This window comes from Meriones unguiculatus, chromosome 14, assembly GCF_030254825.1.
Source record: "Meriones unguiculatus strain TT.TT164.6M chromosome 14, Bangor_MerUng_6.1, whole genome shotgun sequence".
Lineage (NCBI taxonomy): Eukaryota > Metazoa > Chordata > Mammalia > Rodentia > Muridae > Meriones > Meriones unguiculatus.
In genome coordinates this window covers 53271480-53295014 of record NC_083361.1, presented here as the reverse complement: position 1 = coordinate 53295014, position 23535 = coordinate 53271480, and the positions used below count along the sequence as shown (strand labels likewise).

The window sequence follows — 23535 nt, the reverse complement described above, 5'->3', positions numbered from 1 at the left end:
GGCCAGTCCCCAGGTTGCCAGCACTGCTGGAAAGTTTCTTCACTTTCCAAATGCCCTCCAGGAATAGAGCCCACTCTTCTCACCATAGTAGGCTGCAATCACCCTGGAACTCCACCCTATCGAATCCCATGCCAGCCAAGCTGAGTTTGTCAACAGTGCCCTCTTCTATAGGGCTAATGCTGACTGGGGACAGTGCTCTGAAAGGAGCTGAAAGAACCAAGATCCCCTCCCTGTGGGGTGCTTTATCTCGTGGCCAAGGTTGACCAGGAGAAAGATCCTAAACAAACCACTGGGATGTCACCTCTACTGTGGATATGATCTCCCTAAGGGAAAGTTTGGCTGTGGACATCCTGATCCTTCCCCGTGAAAGTCTCTGGGATATTTCCTTAGACACTGAATGGCACCTCAGACATTTCTCTAAGGGGAAGCTTGGCTATGCACATCCCTGACTCCTCAATGTTGAATATACCTGGATGTTTTTAGGTGTATCCAGGGTGTGAGTTACCTGGAAGATCCCAGCACATGCTAACTCCCATGTGGACTCCCTTTGTTGAAGACCTACCTGCGTCCCCAAGAAGCCACTGAGAAAGCAACCGCCAAGCAAGAAGCAGAAGCTACCACACAGGCTACAGTTGTCGCGGCACCTAGACTTCAGATAGAGACCAGACATGGGGAACAGAACAACAGGAGGTTGCACCCCCTTCCCAGGTGTGAAACAGGCCAGCCATTAGGCCTTTGGGTAACTAGGCCAGAGCTCATGGCTTAGCCAGGGGGACACAGGAGAGGTGTCAACTCCCTCTCTATGCCCTGCCCTTGGGACTGCTTGTTGTGGGGCTATACTATGGGGCGGGGGGGGGGGGGGGAATCCAAGAAAAAGCAAGGTCTGCCCTGGGCACCATCCCTCCTCCATCAACATTTCCTCTAACGTATTCCCAAGTGGCCTGCTCATCACCATGACAACCACATCTTTCCATAAGCAGCCAGTCAGCATGGCAAAGAAGGAGGGTGGGCTTGTAATGTTTCCCTTAGGGATAACCCATCAGTGATGATCCCCACCTAGGGGACTGGTCCCATAAGGGGACCAGCAGCACGGAAAGCACCATTGGAAATTCTATGCGGGTTCAAGGCCCGCATAGATATGGGGCTCCAAGCCTCTTAGGTGAAAATACTTAAATCCTGTTGGAGTGCCAACAGGGTACAGCTGCCAGCCACTTATCACAATAAGGCAGGACCAAGGCTCCTCCACACTACCACAGTGTCCATACTCTTTCCATCCATCAGAGGACAGAGAACGCTAGTGCAAAGCACACAAAGTGAGATGAACTCTCAGGTGGACATGCCCACGGGTCAGTGCATTGTACCACACAGCCTGGCTGATCATGCTGGGACCCAGAGACAGCTGCTCAGTGCAGAGATAAATACCCTTAATACAAACACTAATGTGAATAAATCATCTGAATAAATATGTTGGCTCCAGTTGGTGCAAAATAGTTTGGAATTTTTTTTTAAAGTGTCAATTCTGATTTGTCTGCTTAACTCAACTGAAAATCCAGTAATATATCCCACACTGCTTGAGATGAACTCACAGAAAATTATCTCACACCCACTCAGCTCACACCATCTGGAACAACAGCCTTCTTGTGAACGACAAACATGTTAGGAACAGACATAATCAGCTTAGATCTGGAGAAGTCACAGCATCTCCCTCCATCACACCTCCCCCTCCAACATGACCCTGCAGCAGAGAAACACCGGTGCTGATGGATGACTCAGACAACCCTGTCCTCTGGGGACCATTTTCATATTTTGTTTTCCAAAGTGCCAGCCATCGCTAATCATCCGATATGCCTACAAAGATTTCTTCCTCCATCCAAATCAAGTGGGTTGGGCCAATTCTGCTGTACAAGGGCAGCTCTGAGTAAGGACAAACAGCCAAAAGCATGATCTGCCAGGGTCTATCTCAGGCATGTGGCCAGATTCTTTCAAAAGTCCCTGGAATCCACCCTCTGACACACATGGGGCTCAGGAAGAAAAAAAAAAAAAAAAACAACAAACAACTATGCTATTATTCATTTCTCCATTCCTCTTACAATTAAGGCTACTACTGTAATATTCACCTTGAGGAAAATGGGCTCAGATAAAGTATTTATTCTTGTGATACTCACTTTTATAGGGTGATCACTTTTGCAAAGAGATGTTTGGCTTAAAAGTGTCAAGACAGACATATCAAGGACCAGCTAGTGAGACAATCTATCCTTTAAATCTTTCTGTAGATCCATGTATGGGAGGAGGGAAGGGCCATGGACCCCATACCAAGCATTTCATGGAACACATTATACTAAAAATTAGTCATTATCTGTCTGAGCTTCAGTTTTTCCACGGCATAAAATTTGCCTTCTCAATTATGTGTGCCTACAGTTTGGTATCACTAAGTGCATTTATAATGTTGAGCAATTATTATCACCGCCTTTTTACCTTGTAAAGCCTGTACTCACCCAGCTCCAGCCCTCTCATTTAAAGGGCCCTATTTGTAAATCTGGCCACCCCTCCAGGAACTGATGGCTGCTGCCTTTTCTCCAGCCTGGCTTTGGATTCCGGGCCTGACCCTCTGAGATCCTCTCCACTAATGACCAGCATAACCAGCTGGACACAGCATCTACCTTACTGCTTGTGAGCGTTCCTAGAGCCTGGTCAGGTGCAGACAGTGGAGGAGGGTGCCTGGCCACTCATTTCAGAGAATAATCCCATTTTTTTTCTACAACTCACCTTTGCATGCCAAGCTTTGTGAAAGGACTGTCCTGTCCACAAATGGCCAATCCTGAGTAAGTGTTTATTCATTCAGCACCATGTAGGGCACTTCTAATTAACATCAGGGAAATACATAGTGAGTACCCTACCCTTGACATGACACAGGCAACATGGAAACTGGACTTATGGTTTTGCCAAGGTTAAACCTTCCTTGGAATAAGCCAGGGCATAAACAGATTTGCAGCACACAAAAGCCATCATTTAGAGACTAGGTCTGGGGAGCTGGAGAGGCCAAGTCTGGCCTGCCAGAGGATCAGGGCTATTAAATGTTTTCCAATTTCAGAGTAAGCAGTGCCCTCACTGACTGCTGCTAGGGATGGGAAATGCTCTGCTTCTGTATAAGCCTAAGCACGGATGACCACACAGCCTGGAACTTCTGCTCCTCCCTATGTGCCCATAAAGCTCAAAACAAAAGGCTATGACTCCCTGCACATGCATGTTCACAGCAGTCTTGACATTAGTCAAAATGTAGAAAGAACCCAAATGTCAAAGCACGCTACACTCTTCCCATGCAATGTTATTCACACCCAAAGGAATGATGGTCCAATGCGCTGCTGCAACACTAAACTGGAGAAGGTTAAAGGAGAGGCCAGACAGAAAGGGTAGCATAGTATAGGGCTGAAATCTCCAGAATTGATGAATCTTCAGAGACAGAAAACAAATTTCCCATTGCAAGAGGTTAGGGCAAGAGAAGAGTGCTGAGGTGAGAGGTCTTTGAGACACCAGAGATGTTCTGGGATGAGATGGCAGTGATGGCAGCAACGCCTTCACTAAAAGCCATTGAATGTCCTGGGGAAGATGATCAATCCTCACTCAGAAAGGCAAATGAGACGGACATCAGGAGAAAACAGGGAGCAGGACAGGAGCCTATCACAGAGGGCCTCTGAAAGACTCTACCCAGTAGGGTATCAAAACATATCCTGACATTCATAGCCAAACTTCGGGCAGAGTGCAGAGAATCTTATGAAAGAAGGGGGAGATAGAAAGACCTGGAGGGGACAGAAGAGCAACAGAACCAAAACAATCTGGGCCCAGGGCTTTTTGTTTTTTTTGTTTTGTTTTGTTTTGTTTTTTTCTGAGACTGATACTCCAAACAAGGACCATGCATGAAGATAACTTAGAATCCCCGCACAGAAGTAACTCATGGCAGTTCAGTGTCCAAGAGGGTTCCCCAATAATAGGAACAGGGACTGTCTCTGATATGAACTCATGGGCTGGCTCTTTGATCACCTCCATCTGAGGAGGGAGCAGCCTTAGCAGTCCACAGAGGAAGGCAAAGAAGCCAGTCCTGATGAAACCTGATAATCTATGGTCAGATGGAGGGGGAGGAAGACCTCCCCTATCATTGGACTGGGGGAGGGGCATAGGAGAAGAAGAAGGAGGAAAAGTGGGGCTGGGAGGGGATGGGGGAAGAGGCGACAGTTGGGATACAAAGTAAATAAACTGTAATTAATAAAAATAAAAAAATTAAAGCCATTGAATGAACCCTCACTTCAAAATAGGCCCAATGTCAACTTGTTTATCATGCGTGTATTACTATACCTTCAAAGTAATGGCAGCTGACAGTACACAGAGAGGTTCAGCTCTTCCCTAGCATGAATGAGGGTTTGGGCATGTACAGAGCACTGCTGAAACAAATGAGTGAAATGAAAACAGTTAGGGAAAAAGTATAAGCAGAACCCTCTAGATGTCTAGACGTCTTCATGACCCGGTCCAGCTCAGCAGTGTCCTGCTGCATGAAGGTCACCTTTCAGCTTCAGCGCATTGGCAAAGCAGAAGGGGTGGCCAAGGGGAGGGAGGGGTCACCCAGACCTCACACCCACATAAATGATGATCCCTGGCGCACCCGCCTCACCTGTGGAGAGGTCACACTAAGGTCCTTCAAGAGGACACAGGCGTTCTGTGGATTAACGCAAGGAATACTACGTTGCAAGGGAGAATCCTGTTTGGTTCTGATCAAGTCTCAGACAAGAATATCTCCACCCACCCTTCTTAAGTCCTGCTTTGCATCAATGCTGCTTCTTTCACCACTGGTTATGCCAGTTAGCCGTGAGCAGCTGTAATTTTCTCTCCTACCAATCTGAAGGTTAAAAGTTGTATGGACGGAGTGCTATGCTAGCAACACACTGGAGCTCAAAAGCAATTGCCTGGAGATAGTCACAGCTCAAACCTGGAGTCCTCCCAGGAGCCTGGCCTGCACCATCCTCTGAATTCCCCTAGCTTCCCTGCATTTAGCCCCAAGCCTTGTGCACACATTCTGAGAAAACTAGCTTGACATCTGAAAGAGGAATGAAACAAAGGTGCCGTGTCGATGACCGATGCCAAGTCAATATTAGGTCTCAATTTCCAAGGGACAGCTTCTGTATTTAACTCCTATCAGACCCTGTGGGCTGGCATGACTAGCACGGACCTGCTCCTGCCAGAGCTGCGCTCTCCTAGGAGGAAAGGGAGGCCCCCACCTTGGTCAAAGTGATTAGTCTTCAGTCATAACAATGGGCTTCTGACTCCAGGCACAGCCTAGTGCAGCAGACACTAAAGCTAAGTCCTGTGATTCAGAATTTAAAAGGCATTTCACAAAGTAACATAGTAAAATGATACCAAGGAGCCAACTACCTTCTTCCTGCCAAGCTCTTGGGAATATAAAAATGGAATGTTTACTTTTTTTTAAAGCTAGTGGGAAGGGAAAGAGTAGAAAGGAAAATTAGTGCTCAGTGTTAGAATTTATAAGGCAGGAGGGGCCTCAATTTATGATCAGACTTTTCTATTTTTTCTTTTTAATTTACATTGGTGCAAATGTATCATGCATTCGGGAGAAACTGTACTTTAGACTGTGGATTTGGACCTTCCAAGGGCTGGAAGCATGCAATGCAGTCATCTGTTATGATGCTGGCCCCATAGCAAGCCACAGCTCCCATCAGCTATACAGTCGGGAGCAGAAAGCACAGCTATACGCAGCGCCCTGCGAAGCTTGGTCCTGATGTTGGGAATGTGGCTGCATTTTTTACTTACAGTTTTCAAAATTAAGACTTATAACATAAGCCATTGTCATTCAAGGCACGTTCATGTGCTGATTTTATGAGTCACGGGGTGTGACCACTGCCGCACCCCCTTGCCAGTTGTCTGTGCTTACATTTTTAAAAATCTTTTGCATCACACTATGCTGCCAAAGTGAGATAATGTCCAACGCCGACCACAACCCAAGACCAAGCAGAGAAGGGGAGCCTTCCCTACTACCTCAGGATGTGTTGAGCCACTCACAGACTGCAAGAGCCCTGGGTGTCCTCTAAAAAGATGCACACCCATACCTTATGACCACACAAATGCCCTGTGCCCATACCCTAAATGGCGGTAGGCGGTTCTTCTACTGTTGTTCTAACTGAGCGATTTGATTGGACCCAGATGACTTTGTCTGTGTGTGTGTGATGCCGGCTGCTGATATTCAGACCAGCTCAGCTTGGCTACTGATGTTCCAGACTGGCTCAAATCAGTCAACAACACAAAGATCTTTCTTTTACAACCATTTTTAAGTTATACAGTTGGGTAGCTTTGAGTATAGTTACCACCACCACACCCAGCTCTCCCTTGCGCAACTGAAAACACCATGCCCTTAAACCACAACTCTCCACTCAAAACTCTAGAGGCAGTCCCTCTTCCCATTACTAAACTTGGACACTAAACTGCTGCTCTTTGATCACCTCCCCCTGAGGGGGGAGCAGCCTTACCAGGCCACAGAGGAAGACAATGCAGCCACTCCTGATGAGATCTGATAGACTAAGATCAGAGGGAAGGGGAGGAGGACCTCCCCTATCAGTGGACTTGGGGAGGGGCATGCATGAAGAAAGGGATGGGAGGGTGGGGTCAGGAAGGGAGGAGGGAGGGGCTTAAGGGGGGATACAAAGTGAATAAAGTGTAAATTAATAGAAAAAAATCAAGGAAAAAAAAAAAAAAAAAACAAACTCTTCTAGGCCCTGAAAGGCACAACTTTACTTTCAGTCCTGGGAACATCATGGAAGTGCAGTCACATGGTATCTGTCCTTTTATGCCCGGTTCACTTCACTCTGCACACTGTCCTTAGGGCTCAGTGTTGCAAATGTTGACTAATACCAGTTGTGGTCAAATGCTTCTCTTTGTCCCTTTATCACAACAGCTGAGGCACAAATGATCCACAAATCCCCGAAAAAGTTACCAGGCCATGATCTCTCCCCAGAAGCCAGTTTGTCCCTGTTGCAGGTTTAGAGGACTGGGTTATTTATTTTCCCTTCTTGAAGACTAACTGATGCTTCTGAAAGCAGCTTGCCATGCTGTCTTTTACATACCCAGAGATGGATGAATGAATAAAGGAAGGAAGGGATGAATGGATGAACAATGAGGAAATTAGAGGTATAAGTCAGTGGTAAATGTGTTGTTTTAGCATGTACAAGGTAATTAGTTTCCACCCCAAAACATATTAGAGGACAAATAAGTAGATAGGGAACAGATCGCAGCAAGGAAAAGTCTTCTAACTTTAGAGATTAGAAAGAGAGCAGTAACAAAGGGGAGGAGGGCACTTGAGAGTCCCAGCCTTGATACTGAGTGGTTTCGCTCTGCGACTCTATACAGGAGTGCACAATGGCAAAAATCAACAAACACCCCTCACCTCAGCACTCAGAGAGAAGGTCCATAACAGATGCTTTCTAGAATTGCTTTGAGGAAAAGCAGGGCTGTGTGGGAAGTGTCAGAGAGCATTGCGTGGCTATATCAGAAAGTAGAGTGGGCACACAGATCTCATAGACAGAACCAGAAGCTATCTGCAAGCATACAAGCCAAAGGGAATGACAAGGGTGAATGGGTAATGTCTCCCCCAACCCCGTGTCTGTCAAGCCAGAAAGCCATCTCCCTGAGCTGCTCTCTCAGCTCAGCAAGTTCCCTACTCACCCATCATCCATGATGGGCTCACAGTCCTACACAAGCAGGCTACAGGCAGAGCAGGCCACCATGAGGTAGCGCTACAGTGTATCAGCACCAAGGACAGTGCCCACCTGGTGGCTCTTAGCTCAGCACAAGAGGGGGCAGGCACCTGGTTTTATAAAATTACATGTGGCTCCTCTCAGCTCCAACTGTTTGGACCTTGGCTTGGTCCTGGAGAGACACCAGCCTTCCTTCTGTGAGGGTAGACAATCTAGAAAAGTAAGCTGGGGGCAAACCTTGTTTCAGGAGGTTTTGGACGTCACCATCTATTCCAGAGGCATCATCCTAAGCACATCTTTTCCCAGAATGCCTGGGTTGTGCTTGTTTTGCTGTGCTGTCTGGCGTGTCTGACACTCTCTGCCATATGGTTAGAAGCTATTGTTGATGAACATCATGCCCCTGTCTCTATTAGTGTCTGATTTAACACTAGATGTGAATAAAATGCTGTGGGGAGAAATCCCATGCCTGCCATGTCACACTGTCACACTTCAGGTGAACAAACCATGTGTGACATTATGCATTTCCACATTTCATGCTTATCCATGCTGACTTCCTTCCCAAACAGATGATGTTTCTAAAAATTGTTGCATGGAGACGGCACTTCCTACTGGTACTTCCTAGGTAATGTCATGTGACTAACCTTGTATGTCAACTGCATGTTGGTCCAGCCTCTGGTGAATAGGAGGGCCTGTGAGATGCAGGTCATGGGCAGGACCCAACCAGGATCAGAGAGAAGAGCATGCACAGAGGCCCCTGGCAAATTAGTGAAATTCCAGTCAAGATCACAAAGGCAGTGGGTCTCCGTCTCCAGCCTGCCACTGTCTCTTCAGGTCCCCTATAGATACTGCCTGCATCCTCTGTTTCCAAGGGTGACTCTCTGCCTTCCTAACCCATCAGGCCTGTTCTACCTTGCTGCTGGAGACCCTCATGGCCACAGCTGTGAAGAACTTTCTTCCTGAGAAGCCCTCCCATACTTGCCCTGCAGACTTTTTTCACGTCTCTAGCCCTTGGCTTTTATACTCCAGTTCTTTTCTCGCTCCACTCCTCACTGTCAGACCATTCTCTGTCTCTCCCCCCACCCCCTAACACTATCCTCAACCTGGAGCCTCTGTTTTCCCCTGTCTTCTCTTGGGGAATCACAGTCCATCACAGCTACGGCCCTGTCCATGCTGAGGATGCTGACCTCAGCATCCTCCACAGTTTGCCTCACTCACTAGCTGACTTCCCAAAGCCTACCTCACTTCTCACCCATGCTGGAGTCTGTCTTCTGCCTGGAAACCCTCACCTGGGTATTCTGGAATACACAGCTCCACCTGGACAGGGAATTGGAAGGAGCAGTCTCTCCTCATCTGCTCCCCCTCAAGAAGGAGTTCTGAAATGCAAGAGTAGGACCACCCTCAGCCTGGTAACCTCAGGGCCTGATACACACGGGCACCAATCTGAACACATGGGAGGGAAGGTGCAGCCAGCCAGCCCAGGACATGGGGTGACATGTAGGGGAGAGTCACCCCATGTTTGAAAGAGAACAGACATTAAGAGGAGACTCTGGTGAGAAGATGCCCATAGTGAAGAGAACCGCAGGCAGCATCTGAAGTCAGTGAGAGGCCAGTGTGAGTTCCCCATCACTTTTTCCATTAGAAAGCAGGAATAAGAAACTCAGGGCAGCTATGGGAGCTATGAGTGTGTCCTCTCTTCCAAATGCAGAGCTCCAGGGAGGAAAGAAGCAGAGAAGATGGCATGTGAGAATCTCCCTGTGGTGACCTTCAGAGGGGAGCAGTTGCCTCTCTCGCCCTACAATGCTCCTCTGTGGCTCTGGAGAGGCTCCATCCTTTACCTGTTATACCTCATCAGCTGGAATTACCTCTACCTGCATCACTCTTGATAGCAATGCCACCATTTTCTCCACTTAAACCCCCAGCCCTGGCCAGCATAGGCATCTCCCAAATGGAAGATTTCCCTGGATTTAAAACTCATCCTCATCCTCATCATGACCAGTACCACACACCTATTACACCTCATCAACACATTGGTCCAAGTCAATATTCCTTTTCAGCCTCTGAAGATGGGTGCAGCCAGCACAGGCGAGCTGTCCCAAGCACTCTGGACAGCAGGGTGAAATCCAGGTTTCCTGGCTGTGGGAGGTGCAGTCTCAGCTCTTACTCACTGACCTCTCTAGGGATCGGGAGGATAGCAACTTCTGAACACCTATTAGTAGAAGGACAGGCAGTTTTGGAGGGTGTGTGAGGACTGTGTGTGTGCACATGTTCAAGTATGTGTGTTCATGGGCAGGCGCTTGTGTGTACTAACGCACATGCTTGTGCGCGCCTGTGTGTGCAAAGGTCAGATTCTGGCATGGAGCCATGGCTCCCGACTTGATTTACTGGTTCTCTGGCTGAACCTGGAGCTCGCCAGTTCAGCTAATCTAGCCAGCTTGCCTGAGGATCTTGTCTTTGCTTTCTGAGTGCCGGGATTGAAGACTTCATTTTCACATGGCTGCTGGGGGACTTGAACTCAAATCATCACATCGTGTGAAAAGTGCTTTATCCACCGAGCCACCTCCCTGGTTGGTCCCTGCACTAACAACCATCATACCAGGATCAAGAGTGTTTGAAAACTGTGTGGACTCAGCAGTTCTAAAAGTTCTAATTAAGCCGTTCTATACTGAATGCATAATGGAATTGTAACACTGAACTCCCTTAATTTGTGCACTGAAAATTAAAAAATTATATAAATGGGTTAATTAAATTTTTTGGGGAAACCCAAACAGTTTAGACCCTGACTTCTGCAAAGTTGTAGAAATTCCAGCCCACATTCCCACTCTCTGCTACATTACCTACTTCCTGATAACCACAGCCATGTCTGGTGACAGCTCACCAAGCACCTTTTTCTTTTCTCTCTTTCTTTTAAATTTCTTTTTCTTTTATGTCCATATGCAAAAAGCCTATCAACTCTTTTTTTTTAATTTTTTTATTACAGTTTATTCACTTTGTATCCCTGCTGTATCCTCCTTTTCTCCTCCCCTCCCAATCCTATCTTCCCTCCCTCATCTCCTCCCATGCCCCTCTCCAAGTCCACTAATAGGGGAGGTCCTCTTCCCCTTCCCTCTGACCCTAGCTTAGCAGCTCTCATCAGGGCTGGCTGCATTGTCTTCCTCTGTGGCCTGGTAAGGCTGCTCTCCCTTAGGGGGGAGGTGATCAAAGAGCCAGCCACTGAGTTCATGTCAGAGACAGTCCCTGTTCCCCTTACTAAGGGACCCACTTGAAGACTGAGCTGCAAGCACCTTCTTAAAGGCAAGTAGCGCAGTTATGCTGGCTGGACCAGCGAGCCCAGGCATCAAGTTCAGAAACTCTGAGAGACAGGGCTGAAAACAACATCAAGCAGCACCCACTGGATTCATCTTTCAAAAACAGTCCTGGGAATTTGTAAAAGTAGGTATAGAGGTCACCCTGTCACATTGCCCACAGAGAAGAGTCATTTAAAAAAAATAGAGACTCCTGCAAATGCACAGCTTGGAGTAGGGGCCCTCTCTGACTCCAATGCCTGCCTTTGGATCCCATTCCCTTAACTGAGCTGCTATGTCTGGTCTCAGTGGGAGAGGATTAGCACAGTCCTGCAGTGACCTAAAGTGCTAGGTCCTGTTGGTGCCCAAGGAAGGCCTCTCCTTCTCTGAGGAGAATGAGAGGGGAGAATGGGGGGAGAGGTGTGGGAAGCACTGGGAGAAGAGGAGGAGGGGGACTGTAATCAGGATGTAAAGTGAAAGAAAGAGAGAGAGAGAGAGAGAAAGAAAGAAAGAAAGAAAGAAAGAAAGAAAGAAAGAAAGAAAGAAAGAAAGAAAGAAAAGAAAGCAAGCTCAGTGCAACCAGTATGGACTTCAGAAACCAGCCCACATGCATACAGAAGGCATGTATAGGCAGAGGATGGATTATAGGAGGGCTGTAGATGGCAAGAGGTCAGATGTTCTCCACAGAGACCCAGGGCCTGAGGAGTCTTTCCTCCTGAATAAGACTGGAGAGGTCCTCAGGGGCGACCCCCTCTCTGCAATCCCTGCCCTGCAGGCACTTTCGAAAAGGCTATCTGAACTTGGATAGTTTGCATTCTCTGGGCACAGCAAACACTAAAGCTCTTCTTCTCAGCTCCCTGTACCACTCCTGCCTGCTGCATGCAGATCAGAGGGGTATCTGGATGCTAGCCATCCAGAGGGCTTTTCTCAGTTCTCTATAAAGCGGGAGCTTACCCTTATTTCACATACTACCAGACAGGACAGACGGGACACAGTGATTCTGGAATGCACACAGTACTACTGAGTCCACCAGAAGCAAGGCAAAGTCAGGCAATCAGAAAGCATTACCTCTGCTTATTTGGCACCAACATTCACATGGCAATTTGGAAGAGTCCTCTATAAAGCAAGCCTCGGTGAAATGTCACAGACAGAGCATCTCTGCAGTGAACAGTGATGAATGTGACACTTGATGTGGCTGAAGGCCCTGGATCACACTTCACTTTAGCTGTTGTATTAAGCTGGCTATGAGGTATTGATTTTCTTGTTTTCCTATTATCAGAGGGCTCTTGCTGGAAAACACTGCTGGGCTGGTGATAAACAGAAATCATGAAAACCACAAATAATCAAAACACACATTTGGTTCACTGGACCCATGGTGCAGAGCTGCCGGGTATGCTGTAAGCCAAATGCTATCTCAACTGAGCGAAGTTAAGGTTCTAGACAGGAATCAGCAGGAAATCCCCAAGGTCCAAAGGACTAAATCTCTCTGGGGACTTTTTAGAGTGCTTTATCACATGACAGACCTCACAAGGCAGCAGGTAAGGGGACAAAAGTGAGGGAGAGTCCAAAGCAAGCTATGTAGCTCTTGCTAAAGCCAGATGCTCAGCTGCCCACACAGAGAACCTGCCATCATAGGCCACCCCACCTACCCACACAACACAATCTTTGGCACTGGACAGGTGTGTTCTTGGAATGTTCCTCCGGGATACAGGTGAGCAATCTCATGAAGCAAAACTCAACCCTTTTAAAGGGGAAGTGAATTATCCTATGGACAACTCAACCACCTTGCGGTTGTTTGGATGAGAATGGTCCGCATGGATTCATGTATTATTAGAATGCTTGGTTCCCAGTTAGTAGGCTGTTTAAGGATTAGGAGGGGTGTCCTCCTTAGAGAAGCTGTGTCACTGGGGGATGGGGGCTTTGAGGATTCAAATCCACATCAGGCCCAGTATCTCTGCCTCCTGCCCACGATCAGGATGCAAATTCTCAGCTATTGCTCCACCCCATGCCTGCTTGTCTGGCACCATGCTCTCTACCATGATGATCATGGACTAACCCTCTGAAACTATAAGCAAGCTCCCAATTAAATATTTACTTTTATAAGCTGCCTTGGTCATGGTGTCTCTTTGAAGCAATAGAACAAGAACTAGGACACACCTCATTTGTCTGATGAGGCCAACATAAGCACTGAATCTTTGGGTTGTTCCAGGAATTCCTGAGGTCAGAGGCTCTGAGCCCTTTGTACCATGCCACAGATTTCCCTGCCACCTTCACAGTTACCCAAGAAGTGTGCATACACTGAATCCAACTGATCACTAAATCTTCAGACATGAAGGGTACTAGTGATGCAAAATATAAAAAGCGCCCACCATCACTGCTGGGCTGGCATTAAATCATCCTGTGATTGAGTAACAGATTCTTGACCTCAGGATGAGATCTGGGTTGCTATTTTCCACATTTTTCTCTCGTGATAGAGAGAAAAGGTCTTGAAGTTATAGGATGTTGGGAACATGGGCCAAGCAATCCAGTTGCCTTGTACAGCAATGAGTGATCCTTGGAGAAGAGGGAAGCAATGCAGAGACATTTTCCCAACTCATCTGCCAACCAAACACAGCCAACCCTCTGCATCTGTGGGTACCTCATCTGAAGATTCAAATGAGTGTGGGTGGGAAAATATTCATAAAAACAAAAGTGCATCTGCTTTGAATTCATCCTTATGTTCTCGTCATTACTCCACTAAACAATACAGGACAAAAATTTACATGGCATGACATTGTATTAGGCATTATAATCTAGAGATGTTACAAAGCAGAGATGACTGCTGGAAGTTAAAAGCTAACTTTATATGTAATTCTCTTCTCAGGGATTGGGGCCTTGTGGATTTTGGGGATCCCAGAGATTCCTGGAAGCTGCTCCCCTGAGCAATCCTCTCTGCTTTCACAGCTACTGCTCTTGTGTAGCAGCTTCCTCTGCCACTGAGGCCTTCTCCCTTGGAAGGAAGCTCCACAAGGCACAGGGTGTGTCTTGGTTGGCTTTTTGTCACCTTTCCACAAGGTAGAGCCATTTGGGAAAAGGAATCTCGGTTGAGAAAATACCTCCATGAGGTTGCCTCTAGGTAAACCCAGAGGGCACTTTCATGGTTAGTGATTGCGGATGGTACCATCCCTGGCCTCTCTGTCAGTTCCTGCTTCAGGATCCTTCTTTGGCTTGCTCCAGTGATGGGCTATAACTTATAAGTAGAACTGGGGCCTTTTGAACACACACAGCACCGGCAAACCTAGAGGCCATACACCCCACGTCCTGTCACAGCGAGCAACTTGCTTTCCACAGAGGCCAAACTAAAGCAGTGCCCACTCTAAAGTCATCATCCACATGTGGGAAGAAGGAGTCAGCTAAATGACTCCCTCTGTGCCCCCAAGAGGTAGAAGGACAGCTGATGGGTCATCTGTATCTTAAAAGTCACAGAGATGGGGAAAACAGCACAGTCCCAATTCAGAGGAAAGCACACTGAAGGAAACATGCAGAAAAAAAATGTATGAAGCACCCTGTGAAATTGAAAAGCAGACAATCCCAGAGAGAAGAGGTGGGACCATACTCATGGAGGAAGACAGCACAATGGACAAGTTAGTTGTGTGGAAGTTCAAAAGGTCAACACTCATCTATGACTCAAGCCCTGGCCCTCAGAAAGTACAAAAGGACAGAAAACACCATTTGCACAAAGATGCCTGTGCCAGCCTTACACAGGAAAAAATGCCACCCACCACCTGCATGTTCAGTAACAAGGTAGGCACGAACATATAAATAGATGGCCATCCCTCACACTCATACTGTGTATCTGCTGTGTCCATGCAGTCACTGAAGGCTGCTCTGGAGGACAGCCTGAGCATCCTGCACAGAATGTCTGAGAGCCTCAGTGGGTTCAGATTTGGGGAATTTTTCTGACTTTTCAATGTTTGCATGTACATAAGGAGACATGCTGAGAATGAGACCCATAACATGAGAATTCATGTGTGTTTCCTATATTAAGAGCCTGAGGGAAACCTAACACGCTCTTAGCGCACTTGTAGTTTGACTGTGGCCTGTCTCAGGATGGCAGATGTGACATTTTCCTCTATAGCCCTCGGTCAGCACTCAAGAAGCTTCAGCATTAGAGTATTCAGGATTCTGTATTTTCAGATTAGGGACACTCAAACCATGCTTCAAAAAACTAACCCCAACTATAATTCTCAAGCTTTAAAATGAGTAAGGGAGAGATAAGGGATGCTGCCGTGTCCAACCAGCTGGAGACTTCCAGAGCACTGCTTCTTTGGCTTGAATGTACCATCTCGTTGAAATGCAAATAGGACCGAGCAGTTCTGGAGTGCCCTCTGTGAGGCCCATGCTGTAGGACAAGGGCACTCTTTTTTCTTTTTTATTTTATTTTATTAATTACACTTTATTCATTTTGTATCCCCCCTAAGCCCCTCCCTCCTCCCCTCCCAATCCCACCCTCCCTCCCCTTTCTGCATGCATGCCCCTCCCCAAGTCCACTGATAGGGGAGGTTCTCCTCTCCTTTCTGATCTTAGTCTATCAGTTCTCATCAAAAGTGGCTGAATTGTCCTCTACTGTGGCCTGGTAAGGCTGCTCCCCCCTCAGGGGAGGTGGTCAAAGAGCAGGCCAATCAGATTATGTCAGAGGCAGTCCCTCTTCCCATTACTATGTAACACACTTGGACACTGAACTGCCATGGGCTACATCTGTGCAGGGGTCCTAGGTTATCTCCATGAATAGTCCTTGGTAGGAGTATGCGTCTCTGGGAAGTTCCCTGTGTTCAAATTTTCTTGTTCTGTTGCTCTCCTTGTGGAGACCTTGTCCTCTCCAGCTCTTACTATTTCCCACTTCTTACATAAGATTCCATGCACACTGCCCAACAGTTGGCCATCAGGCTCAGCAACTGCTTTGATAGTCTGCAGGGCAGAGGCTTTCAGAGGCCCTCTGTGGCAGGTTCCTAGCTTGTTTCCTGTTTTCTTCTTCTGGCTTTCAGAAGCCCCAAGGGCACTCTTTACAGAGCAAGTCTACAGGGGAGGCCAGGGCTGTCTAGCTCTCTCTCTTTCTGGATTCATTTCTGCTGTAACATCAGTTCTGGGCAATGTGGCTGGCTCCAGGAACTGAGCTGGGGACTCAGTGACACTCTGGCTCCCTGTCTTAGGCCAGACTTTGGATGGTTCCTGGCATAGCTTGGCTGTCCCCAAGGGGAGTAAAAGATTCCTTTCAGGAATCCGGCTCTGAAGGCGCAAATGGAGCGCCTTCAAAGTGTCCAAGTGCTGTGCATTTTCTAGAATCTGGCTTCCAAGGTGATCCCAGAGGGTATTTATGGCCCTGTTTATTCACCAGTGGATGTTAATGGCCCAGTTTCAGAATTCCGCGTGAGATGGGCTACCCAGGACTACGGGACATACAATTGACCCACATGGCAAGGCCCAACGGAGTCTTTCAAAGGAGCACTCAGCTCATTCATTTGTGAGGGCCTGGTCAGCCTGGAGCTAGGCCCTTTTAGGTTCCCTCTTCACAGGATTAGTTCACGAATACAAAAACAACAACAAAAACCAGTTTATATAATCATTTGCTGGCTTTTGTGAGTTTTTCCAGTGTCTTGGCTAAGATCATTGCTTTAAGGACACCCTGGGCTTAGAGACGGAAGACATCTGCTTTGCTATTCAACACCTTTCTCTGAAAAAAACCAACTTCCTTCTTATCTCCTGTGATGGCTTGAGGCTTCCACCTGCCCTTCTAAATGGTCACCACCATTCATTCATTTATCCACGTGCATTCACTCACTATCCCCTCAACACTCTAACCCAAAGGTCTATGAAATTTTATTCAACTTAGCATCTGATTATTATGAAGCAAAACAAGAGAAAAACAACCAGGTCTTCTCACTACACACTGGGTTCCAAGATAATTTTCTCTTGATAGACCTCTGGCAGAGAGGTCACTTACTATGACAAAACACAGTGTGTCACATGTGCAATACAAACCACATCGCTGTTGTTGGGGACAAACCCATGTTCTGAAAATGAATGAATAAAAAATGTGGGCATTTTGGCCTGAAGCCCAGACCAGGGCCCAGAACCCCTGCCCCCAACACTCACTAGTACAAAAGCAGTTTCTATCCCACACTACCCGCCCCATGAAGGCAGAACTGCTGTGAATGACAGGAGCACCCCCAAAACGCAGTCAGCTGGCATGCACTTACTTAGAAAGAACAAAAGGCACCAAATTGTGTGGGGAATATCACGGCAAGTCAATGTGATTTACATTCCAAACACAAGTCTTGTGTGCATGTGTGTGTGTGTGTGTGTGTGTGTGTGTGTTTTCATGAAATCTTCTTGGGGGGAAAATAATTAAGGCTTCACAAACCAGGAAAGCAGTATGTTTTATGGACCAAAGGGGTTTTTTTTTTTTATACAAATCCAGTAATTACATTTCCTCTTACATAATTACAGTCATTTTTTTTTTTTTTTCTGTTTGAGGAGGTTAGGGTGGTGGTTTTTCAAATGTGTTTATCAGACTACATACTTGCTTTGATTTAACTTAAATTAAGCATAATCATGCTTATATCCCTTGTGTTAGTATACATTCTTCTCTATGACTTTGTCAAATTTTCAAATAGTGATTTTTTTCAGGGCAGTAGTTTTTACAACTGAGTACCCACTGGGTCAAGATAGCTTGGGAGACATTGCAAGAAGCACTGTGAAGTGAGTTCCTTTCACTAAGTAGGGAAGAGCGTGGATGTCTGCATCCCCCTTGCCACCATGCTGACCAGTGTGCCCTGCTGGATGGAGGAGGCATCTCAGAGAATCACAGGGTAACAGAGATACTCTCCTTCCACAAGCTGACTTAGTGGGATACAGACGGAACTTCCTGAATGCAGGGCATTTCCTATGAGATAAGAGCTGCCAATCAGGCCTATGGTGGGGTGGGCTCCTGCATCTAAGGGATGGACGTGTGAGTGACAAGAGCGTTCCTGAATCACTTACAGTTACTGGGCAAATCGCCTTAGCTCACACGGTGAACCGGACAGCAGCTCATTCCTCCTCCACTTGTTATCACCGCCCCCACTGCAGGCTTCACTATTTAGTGGATGATACCATACTCTCTAGGGTCCTCTACCCCTTTCCTGGGGGTAGTTAAGGCCTACCTGCTCTTGGGGCCACTTTTGCCTCTCCTCTGGGGTTCTGCTCTTGGTCTTGAGTCCTCTCTGGGGGTCTCCAGGGTGCTTGGCCTCAGGGGGAAGGTTCAGTGACTTGGGCCTCGCCTCATGCCTACTGGGTACGTGGCCGGTCTCGCTGGGTGAACAGGCCTCTGTGGAGTCCCCAGGATCCAGCTCAGGCATGTGCTCAGGGCTGGCCTCGCTGGCACTGGTGATGCTGGTCATGCTCAGGCTCATCTTGATCTCAGCCACTATCTGGTCGATGTCTTCCTCCTGCTCCTCCAGGTCCCCATCCCCACGCCTCATGCGATAGGGGGAGCCGCCACCTGTGTTCCCATTGGTCTCTGCGGGGTAGTAGTCCTGGTAGCTCTCTTTGCTGGAACAGTAGTGGCCATCTTCTTCCTGGTCATGGACCTCCAGGACAGAAGGGTCATCCTCTGGGATGGGCAGGTGGCTGTCTGGGTACTCCTGGCTGTTTTCAGCTCCGTGGCTATGAGTATGAGGGCCCACTGACTCCGTCCATTCCTCCACAGCCTCCTGACACTCATCAGTGTCCACGGGATGTGCACCATGGGCTATGTATTCCTCCCCATTACAGTCCATGCCCTCCAGGTAGCTGTCATCCTCGGGACAATAGCGAATGTAGTAAGTAACACCTTCCTCCTCCTCAGGGAGGCCCTCATCATAGTCCTCCTCCTCAGATGTGTTGTTCACATAGTCAGAGCTGGAGTCCCCATCAGGGCTATGGTTATGGCACTCCTGTTCCTCGGGTGTGGGACTCTCTGGCCGCAGAGTGGCCAGCTCCAGGCCTGTGGGTACATAGCTCTCCAGAGGCAGTTCTGTGTCCTCGCTCTCGGGCTCCTGGTCATGGGGGATAGGACCCGGCCTGGCCCTATGGTCCAACATGCTGCTCGCAGTGTTCTGGCGCTTGCGGTGGGCCATGGCAGACACTCACACAGCCATTGTTACCTGGAAGCAGCCACTGTGGAGAGGAAGGTAGAGAGAGCCATCAGAGTCACACAGAACCATGGCCAACCCAAGGCACACTTGCTATGTGACCAAATCCACATCGCTAATATCTTGACAACACACTTGCTCAGACTGCTATGAACACACGGCTGTTCAAAGGACATGACAGTCCCATGTGAAAACCTGAACAGGTCAGGGAAAACCTATGACCATGTTAGAAGAGCCTAAGGATAGACAGAGCTCAAAAGAAGGCACGGAGGAGACAGTCACCAGGATGCCCAACTCCACCTTGGAACTGTTAGGCTCACTGGCTTGTGTCACTCTGGTATTAGGATGGAACCTACACAGATGTTCCCCCACTGAGAATACTCTGGCTCATAAGTTCATTCTTGACCTCTGCACAAGACTGGGGTAAAACGCAGGTAGACAAGTCAGAAGGTCATCAAATTGGGATAACTGCTCTCAAAAGAGAAAACAGGCAGCATCTCCTGAAGACACCATAAGACCCATGACCAAGGAGGACAGATATTAAGTCATCTGCTCTAAACCCGTGTTTTAGCACCCAAGATATGCACATAGTGAAGCATCACACTATGTCTCCCATTTATACCATCACCATAGGTCAATAAAATTAAGTGTATAGATAGAGCATGCAGCCAGCATTATGTCCATTTGACACACAATCTTAAGTCATTTTGCAAGAGAGACTCTTGATTGAGTTAATGTCCCCATTAGCCTGTAGGCACTAGCCCATAGGCATTTATAGAGCATTTTCTCGGCTGATGATTAATGGGAAAGGGCACGGCTCAGTGTGAGTGCTGCCGCCTTTGCACAGGTGGCTCTGGATGATATAAAAAAAAAAAAAGCAGGCTGGGCAAGCCACATAAGCTGCAGTCCTCCATGGCCTCTGCCCTAGCTCTTGCCTCCAGGTTCGTGATTTGTTTGAGTTCTTCTCCTGGCTTTCCTCAGCTACCCGAGAGTTCTAAGCTGAAATAAACCTTTTCCTCCCCAAGCCGTTATGGACATGGAGTTTTATCACACCAATAAGGAAGCAAATTAAGACAGAATGCTTAGGAAGAACGAGCAGGACTCCACACAGAAAGAAAGTTTAAATTCTACATTTTCTCTTTGAACTTTTTTAGCTGCAAAAGCACATGATTTCATAACACATAATGGATAAAGGAAATGTGGTACATTCCATAATGGAATACTACACAGCTATTAAAAACAAGAAATTTGAAGGAAAAATGGATGGACATAGGAAAATCATCCTGAGTGAAATAACCCAGCCCCAGAAAGACAAAAATGGTATGTACTCATTTATAAGTGGATATTAACTGCAGAATAAAGGGTAATCATGCTACAATCCACAGAACCAGAGAGGCTAAGGAACAAGGAGGGCTCAAGGTGGGGGGCAGGCACATGAATCTCCCTGGGAAGGGGAAATGGAATAGATATTGCAGGTGGACTAGGGGTGGGTGGGAATAGGAACAGGAAGGATCAGATTGAGGGAGGATGGAGGGAGAGAGCTCTGAGAGAAACAGTTGGAACTGGGAGGCATTTCAGGGGTGACGTAGGAAACTAGTGCAATGGAAACTCCCAGGAATCTGTGAGGGTGACCCTAGGTCAGACCGCTAGTAATGGAGGATACGGAGCCTGAACTGGCCATTTCCTATAACCAGGCAAGGCTTCCAGTAGAGGGAATGGGACACCAGCCAGCCACAAAACCTTCCATTTACAATTTGTTCTGCCTGCAAGATGTGTTGGGGCAAAGGGGGCACAGAAACTGTGAGATTGGCCAACCAATGATTGGTCCAGCTTGAGACCCAGGATTCCCACCCCTGAGACTGCTTGGAGGACCAAGAACCGGCAGGGAAAAAAAAAAAAAGAAGAAGAAATGATTCCTAATGATATTCTGCTATACTTGTAAACCGGAGCCTTGCATAATCAACATCAAAGAGGCTTCTTCTAGCAACTCATGGGAACAAATACAGAGAACCACAGCCAAACATTACCTCGAGCTCAGGTAGGAGTCAGAGGGGTCAAGGACACCACAAGAAAACCAACAGAATCAACTAGCCTGAGCTCATAGGAGCTCAAAAAGACTGAACCGACAATCGGGGAGCCTGCACGGGTCTGACCTAGGCCCACTGCATGTATGTTATGGTTGTATAAGTTGGTCTTCTTGTAGGACCTCTAACAGTAGGAACAGGGGCTGCCTCTGACTCTTGTGCCTGCCTTTGGAACCCCTTTTCTCCTTGTGGGTTGCGTCATTCAGCCTTACTATGATGGGAAGTGTCTAGTCTTATTATAACTTGACGTGCCGTGTCTGGTTGATGTCTCTGGGAGGCCTGCCGCCCTTTTCTGAGTGAAATGGAGGAGGAGGAGATCTGGAGGAGAGGAGGGATGGGAGGGACTGGGAGGACAGGAGGGAGAGGAGACTGTAGTCAGGATGTAATATATGAAGACTAAATTAAGAGAAAGAAAGAGCAGTTTCTAGATTCAAAGCACAGAGGTGGATGAACAAGAGCATGGGTGATGCATGTCTTAGGCTAATGGTGTCTTTTATAACTCAACATCTTTTGTTTGCATCATGTTCACTTTGTTTGTTTGTTTATTCTGTGTGTACACGACTGGCTGCTTGTATGTATATTCATGTATGCATACACACCAGCCTACCTGTAAAGCTCAGAGGACAACATGTAGAAACTGGGTCTCTCTTTCTACCACGAGGGTCCAGGGGGGGGGGGAAACTCAGGTTATTAACATTGGCAGCAAACACCTTTACCTACTGAGCCATCTCACCAGCCCATAGTTACTTATTTTTAAAAGCATGTCCTAGTCATCCGATTTAAAAATGAGAACTTCCATTTAAAAAAAAAGTGATTAAGATAATTAATGTTATATCTGTTTTACCACAGCTTAACAAAACCATAGAAAAGAAGTGAGATGCAAGATTAGACCAGTGGAGGGTGGGAATGCAGAGGCTGAGTAGGTATTTAGGCAGTGAAAACAGCGTGTCAGACACGGGGAGGCCAAGGACAACCTATGAGAGTATTCACAGCAGTCACTGGCCAGCCTCTCAGCACAAGCCCCGAACAGCTTCCCTCTGACATCATGCCTCCCTGAGAGCCCATAAACCAGAGCTACTCACATCCTCTGTCCCAGAGTGCTCTGCAAAGCTCCTTGCCCTCTGTGGTGCCCAAAGCATCTCTTTATGGTGAGATTGCTTCTTCAACCACCACAGTTCTCACACTGAATTTTTCCTGTCTACAGAGTCAGTTCCAGGACAACTGGGATCGCTCAGAGAAACCCTATCTTGAAAACAAACCAAACAAAAATAAATGCTATCGATATCTAAAGTTTAGTTTGTTTGTTTTAGTTTGGTGTTTGTTTTCGAGACAGGGTTTCTCTGTGTAGCCCCGGCTGTCATGGATCTCACTCTGTAGATCAGGCTGGCCTCTAACTCCCAGAGACCTGCCTGCCTCTGCCTCCTGAGTGCTGGGATTAAAGGCGTCACTACCCAGCTCAAAGTTTAAATTTCTAAAGCTGGTAATTTATCTCCACTAATATTTAAAAAAAAAAACAGCGATGAGATTAATGCAATAATTTTTATTTTGGATTTTATAAATGTAGTTTATAGCTACTGTTTCTTGAAACTTAAGGGAAGGCTTGACTTTTATTGAAAGAAAAAAACAAAAACCTCATTGGATATTTCCAGTGCTGTTTCATTTCAGAATTAAGGGTTTGTGAGTCATCTGCAGAACTGGTTGGCAAAGGGGCTGCTATGGAAATACAAAAAAATCCAGGATAGCGAAAACAACCCTGTGCAATAAAAGAACTTCTGGAGGTATCACCATCCCTTATTTCAAGTTATACTACAGAGCAACAGTTATAAAAAAAAATAAATGTTGTTGGCATAAAAACAGACAGGTAGACAAATGGAATTGAATCAAAGATCCAGAAATAAACCCACATACTTATGGACATCTGATTTTTGATAAAGAAACCAAAACCATACAACAACAAAAAAAGAAAGCTTCTTCAACAAATGGTGCTGGCTTAACTGGATGTCAGTATGTAGAAGAATGCAAGTAGAGCCATATTTATCACTCTGCATAAAACTTGAGTCCAAGTGGGTCAAAGATCTCAACATAACACCAGAAACACTAAATCTAATAGAAGAGAAAGTGAGGAAGTGCATCGAATGCATTGGTACAGAAGACAACTTCCTGAACAGAACACCAACAGCTCAGGCACTAAAAGCAACAATTACTAAATGGGACCTCATGAAAACAAAAGCTTCTGTAAGGCAAAGGACACCACTAATAGGACAAA

General features: G+C 46.9%; 1 protein-coding gene across 7 annotated transcripts in view; it reads right to left on the bottom strand.

Annotated features, from left to right (window-relative positions):
• Apba2 (amyloid beta precursor protein binding family A member 2) overlaps positions 1 to 23535 on the bottom strand; it is a 236214-nt gene that overhangs the window by 42079 nt on the left and 170600 nt on the right. For all 7 annotated transcript variants that reach the window (XM_060367275.1, XM_060367277.1, XM_060367279.1 and 4 more), the window contains one exon: positions 18217 to 19210. In XM_060367275.1, coding sequence (XP_060223258.1) covers positions 18217 to 19170 — 954 coding nt within the window. In that variant the 5' untranslated portion in view covers positions 19171 to 19210. The remainder of the gene's footprint in view (positions 1 to 18216; positions 19211 to 23535) is intronic.